Source organism: Felis catus, chromosome D4 (genome assembly GCF_018350175.1).
Source record: "Felis catus isolate Fca126 chromosome D4, F.catus_Fca126_mat1.0, whole genome shotgun sequence".
NCBI lineage: Eukaryota > Metazoa > Chordata > Mammalia > Carnivora > Felidae > Felis > Felis catus.
Genome location: NC_058380.1, coordinates 45719173 through 45725005, shown reverse-complemented (window position 1 = coordinate 45725005; position 5833 = coordinate 45719173). Strand labels below are relative to the sequence as shown.

Below are 5833 nucleotides of genomic sequence, written 5' to 3'. Positions count from 1 at the left end.
GAGCTTATTTACCGTACGTGGTCTGGTCAGAACCTAGCAAGATACAAAAACCCATAGGAGTGAAGGAGCCTGTCTCTGTATGAAGTAAAGAGGGTAAAAACCTAGTCCACGATCAAGGCCAAAGTTTCTTTCTAACACAAAGAGCAATGTTCATATATGGAAACATATATGTGAGCAGGTGTGTGTATGAGTACCTACATGCCTACATCACTCCAGTCTTTAGGACAAAGACGTTTCTCGTTTGGTTGATAAGTGTCCATTGGGATGGACATATCAGAAGTTTATTGGGAAATAAAGCTTCCATTGCCAACGTAGTATTTTAGATTGATGACATCTTCTTACACAATAAGGAGAATGCATAAATGAAAACAAAAAAAGGAAGTAGAAGTGGAGAGGATGTTCAGAAAATGAAATTGTCCGCGTTCCCTATTTAAGAGCCATGCTTCGAGTTGGCCCTCAGAGAACCTCGGCCCTGAGGTCCCCCAGCCGCCCAGCTCAGCCCAGCCAGCAGCCACCTCGGCTTCCCCATGGCTCTCCTGCGCCCTCTGCTGACCGCCCTGGCGCTGCTCACCTGCCGCCCTGGAGGCTCTCTGGGCTGTGCCCTGCCTGGGAGCCACGCGCAGGTTAGCAGGGACAACTTGGTGCTCCTGGGCCAGATGCGGAGACTGTCCCCTTTCTTGTGCCTGCGGGCCAGAAAAGACTTCCGCTTCCCCCGGGAGATGCTGGAGGGCGGCCAGCTCCGGGAGGCCCAGGCCGCCGCCGCCGTCCTGCGGGAGCTGCTCCAGCAGACCTTCAACCTGTTGCACACGGAGCGCTCCTCGGCGGCCTGGAGCCCCGCGCCGCTGCACGGACTCCGCTCTGGCCTCCACCGGCAGCTGGAAGCCCTGGACGCCTGCTGGCTGCAGGCCACGGGCGAGGGAGAGCGCGCCCCGGGGATGCACGGCCCTGCCCTGGCCATCAAGAGGTACTTCCAGGACATCCGCGTCTACCTGGAGGACGAGGGATACAGTGACTGCGCCTGGGAAATTGTCAGGCTGGAAATCATGAGAGCCTTGTCCTCCTCGGCGACCTTGCAAGACAGCTTGGCTATCAAGGATGGAGACCTGGGGTCACCTTGAAGTGATTCTCACTGCCTGACGTGCCACATCACCCTGCACTATGTCTGCTCACCTCAAGAGACTGTCACTGCAGCCTTCATCACAAAATTTATTGACTTTAATTCCACAAATATTTTGTGAGTAGTATTAAGCAAGAATATTTAAAAAGAAAAAAATCCGGCTTCAGGATCATCAGCCCTTAAGAGATGATTGCCCTGATGTTATTTATTGTTTATTATTTATTTATTTATTCATTCTTGTGACTAATTTATATTTATATTTCCCTATAAAGGTTTTTGTCTTTACATTGTGTTAAAATTTATAAAACGTATTCACCTTTTCATTTTATTAACTATGCATTTTGTCTTAATAAATTCTTATCAAAGACAACTTGTTGAGTCTCTTTATTCTTAAAACCTAAGTCCAGGGTGCCCGGGTGATTCAGTCAGTTGGGTGCCCAACTTTCACTTGGGTCGTGATCTCACAGTTCATGAGTTTGAGCCCAGAGTCGGGTTACTGATAAAGGCCCTACTCACTTTTCCACCTTCCCCCGCTTGATGAGAGAGCCTCGCTCTCCCTCATCCCAAGCCTCACCATGGTGCCCTTCCCCTGGGTGCAAAACCTCTGTGACCCCAAACAGAGGGACAGTTCCAGAAGGCTTAGCTTTGGACAGATTTCCTTGACGCACAGCAGAGAAGCCTCTAGTAAGATGTTTATACTTTATCAGTGACCTCTCCTCTCTCCTGACAGTATTTTCCTTCCCACGTAAAAAAAGTGAGCATCAGCTGTGCCTCATTTTCATCTTCTTCATCCCAGCCCTACAACCACCTGTAGGTATTATCTTGCTTCTGTCATTCTGTTCATACCCAGACTATTTGAAGTTCTCTGCGGCGTCTGTTCCCACTTCGCGGTCAGGTCGTCCTGCCCTCACTGTAACGTGGCTTCAGCCTCCCTGTTCTCCTGAAACTGCTCGGCCCAGGTTGACACTAAACCGCATCTTACTGAGGTCAGAGATTGCTGTCAGTCGGCCCTGGCTGCCATTTCCAAACATCGGAGCCCTTTGGCCACGCCTCCACTTTCAAGTCTGACCTCCATGTGGCTTCTGTGTCTCTACTGTCTTCTGCCTTTCTGCTCCTGCTCCGCTCTTTCCTTTGTTGACTATTTTCTCTCATCTTGGGGCATCTGGGTGTTCCTCAAAATTCCATGCTGGGTGCCACACTCCTTCCTCTCTGCACATACAGACTCAACCTCCCAAATAGTTCCGAGTGTCATCTCTGAGATATGACTTCCAGGTGCGTGTCTTTGCCCAGAATCGTATCACCAGCATTAGTCATCATCTCCAGACTCTTATTTCTATCTGCGCTCCTACAATATCTCCACTGATCATGTTCAGAATTGACCATCATGCATTTATTTGGCGAACTCCTACAGATCCTTGGATGCCAGCTTGGCAGATGCTGCTTGTAGAGTTTGTGCCCCTTTCATGCTCCTTTGTGCTCCCAGCGTCCTGTCCTTTCCCTGTCCTGGCCACAGAATGACATTACTTGAAAGCTCAATGACCCAGAACCACCAGACTGGAAGATCTGTGACAGCAGGCGGTGTGTCTACTATTTCATTGTATCGGGCACCCACCGCAGCACCCACGGATAGAAGATGTATTCACCACTTAGTTGTTGAAAGTGAAATTCCAAGATTCTGTAATATCTTTCACTTTGGTGTCTAGTTCATGCAATCGCTGAAATGGAATCAACAATCATCAGACATGATTTCTCCAAGAAACTTTAAGTCCAGTGGACCTGCTCCAGCTGTTCCAATCTGTCAGAGTGTCTGCTGCATCTCCTTCGTTGTTCTAGAAAGGACTCCTACATAATTACTTATCCCTTCAGGTTGGGGGAAGAGGAGAGACTACAAGGCAGTAGAAAACCCCATTTTTTAGTTTTTTTTTTCCAACGTTTATTTATTTTTGGGACAGAGAGAGACAGAGCATGAACGGGGGAGGGGCAGAGAGAGAGGGAGACACAGAATCGGAAACAGGCTCCAGGCTCTGAGCTGTCAGCCCAGAGCCCGACGCGGGACTCGAACTCACGGACCGCAAGATCGTGACCTGGCTGAAGTCGGACGCTTAACCGACTGCGCCACCCAGGCGCCCCAAAAACCCCATTTTTTAAAGAAATCTGTGGCGTCAGCACATAAATGACACCAGATTGTCATTTCTTCCTTTAAAAAATGGTGACAATATTAGTAGTGGTCACACAGGAAATTATAAGGATTAAATGAAATAAAGTTTGCAAATTTTAGACTGAATCATAGTAGATGAGAGTCCACCTGACTGCAGTAAATGGTCGCTGCCTGCAGGGCTAGTAGGACATCCAATACTGGGTAGAGTCCACACTCAGCCAAAGCAGCTCAAGCTTTCAGTGCAGCTCCCTTAACACCCTCAGGGGTGTGCATGGGGAGCTCCTCCCCCCACCGAGAACACTCCAGGAGAGGGCAGTGTCTGCAGGACTGGGAAGGAGCAGAGCCCAAGTTTCCCCTCTGGGGTCAGTACCTGGAACACAAAGGAGAGAGATCTCACAGCGCAAGGGAAGTCTTTGCAGGGAACCAGCATCTTGAAAGTTGTCTGCCAGAAATGGCTGTTCTATGAATAGTATAAGAGTGGTCAGAGCTCCTTCCCTCAGGCTCACTCATATTCAGACATCTTCTGGTGATATTTTTTTAAATTTTTTAAATTTAAATTTTTAATAATTACATCCAAATTAGTAAGCATATAGTGCAACAATGATTTCAGGAGTAGATTCCTTAGTGCCCTTACCCATTTCGCCCATCCCCCCTCCCACAACCCCCCCAGTAACCTTCAGTTTGTTCCCATATTTATGGATCTCTTCTGTTTTGTCCTCTCCCGATTTTTGTCTTTCTCTGACTAATTTCACTTAGCATAATAGCCTCCAGTTCCATCCACGTAGTTGCAAATGGCAAGATTTCATTCTTTTTCAATGCCGAGTAATACTCCATTGTGTATGTGTGTGTGTGTGTGTATATATATATATATACATATATATATATATATATCTCACACCTTCTTTATCCATTCATCCATTGATGGACATTTGGGCTCTTTCCATACTTTGGCTACTGTTGATAGTGCTACTATAAACATGGGGGTGCATGTGTCCCTTCGAAACAGCACACCTGTATCCCTTGCATAAATCCCTAGTCGTGCAATTGCTGGGTCGTAGGGTAGTTCTATTTTTAGTTTTTTGACGAACCTCCATGCTGTTTTCCAGAGTGGCTTCACCAGCTTGCATTCCCACCAACAATGCAGAAGAGATCCTCTTTCTCTGCATCCTCGCCAACATCTGTTGTTGCCTGAGTTGTTAATGTTAGCCATTCTGACGGGTGTGAGGTGGTATCTCATTGTGGTTTTGATTTGTATTTCCCTGATGATGAGTGATGTTGAGCATTTTCTCATGTGTCGGTTAGCCATCTGGATGTCTTCCTTGGAGAAGTGTCTATTCAAGTCTTTTGCCCATTTCTTCACTGGATTATTTGTTTTTTGGGCATTGAGTTTGATAAGTTGTTTATAGATTTTGGATACTAACCCTTTATCTGATATGTCATTTGCAAGTATCTTCTCCCATTCTGTCAGTTGCCTTTTAGTTTTGCTGATTGTTTCCTTCGCTGTGCACTAGCTTTTATTTTGATGAGGTCCCAGTAATTCATTTTTGCTTTTGTTTCCCTTGCCTCCAGAGATGTGTTGAGTAAGAAGTTGCTGCTGCCAAGATTACAGAGGTTTTTGCCTGCTTTCTCCTCGAGGATTTTGATGGCTTCCTGTCTTACATTTAGGTCTTTCATTCATTTTGAGTTTATTTTTGTGTATGGTGTAAGAAAGTGGTCCAGGTTCATTCTTCTGCATGTTGCTCTCCAGTTTTCCCAGCACCACTTGCTAAGAGACTGTCTTTATATCATTGGATATTCTTTCCTTCTTTGTCAAAGATTAGTTGTCCATACATTTGTGGGTCCATTTCTGTTCCACTGATCCCAGTGTCTGTTCTTGTGCCAGAACCACACTATCAGGATGATTACAGCTTTGTAGTATAGCTTGAAGTCTGGGATTGTGATGCCTCCTGCTTTGGTTTTCTTTTTCAAGATTGCTTTGGCTATTCGGGGTCTTTTCTGGTTCCATACACATTTTAGGATTATTTGTTCTAGCTCTGTGAAGAATGCTGGTGTTACTTTGATAGGGATTGCATTGAATATGTAGATTGCTTTGGGTAGTATTGACATGTTAACAATATTTGTTCTTCCTATCCAGGAGCATGGAATCTTTACCCATTTTTTTTTTGTCTTCTTCAATTTCTTTCATAAGCTTTCTATAGTTTTCAGTGTATAGATTTTTCACCTCTTTGGTTAGATTTATTCCTAGGTATTTTATGTTTTTTTTTTTTTGTGCAACTATAAATGGGATCAATTCCTTGATTTCTCTTTCTGTCACTTCATTGTTGGTATATAGGAATGCAACTGATTTCTGTGCATTGATTTTACCTGCAACTTTCCTGAATTCATGAATCAGTTCTAGCAGTTTTTTGGTGGAATCTTTGGGGTTTTCCATATAGGGTATCATGTCATCTGCGAAGAGTGAAAGTTTGACCTCCTCCAGGCCAATTCGGATGCCTTTGTGTTGTCTGATTGCAGAGGCTAAAGCTTCCCAATACTGTGTTGAATAACAGTAGCAAGAG

The 5833-nt window shown here is 45.4% G+C and overlaps 1 protein-coding gene across 1 annotated transcript; it reads left to right on the top strand.

Annotated features, from left to right (window-relative positions):
- Nucleotides 1-527: 527 nt before the first annotated feature.
- Nucleotides 528-1118, top strand: IFNW8 (interferon omega 8). The gene is given in 1 exon segment (NM_001089306.1): nt 528-1118. A coding segment is annotated over 1 exon segment (591 nt).
- Nucleotides 1119-5833: the final 4715 nt, after the last annotated feature.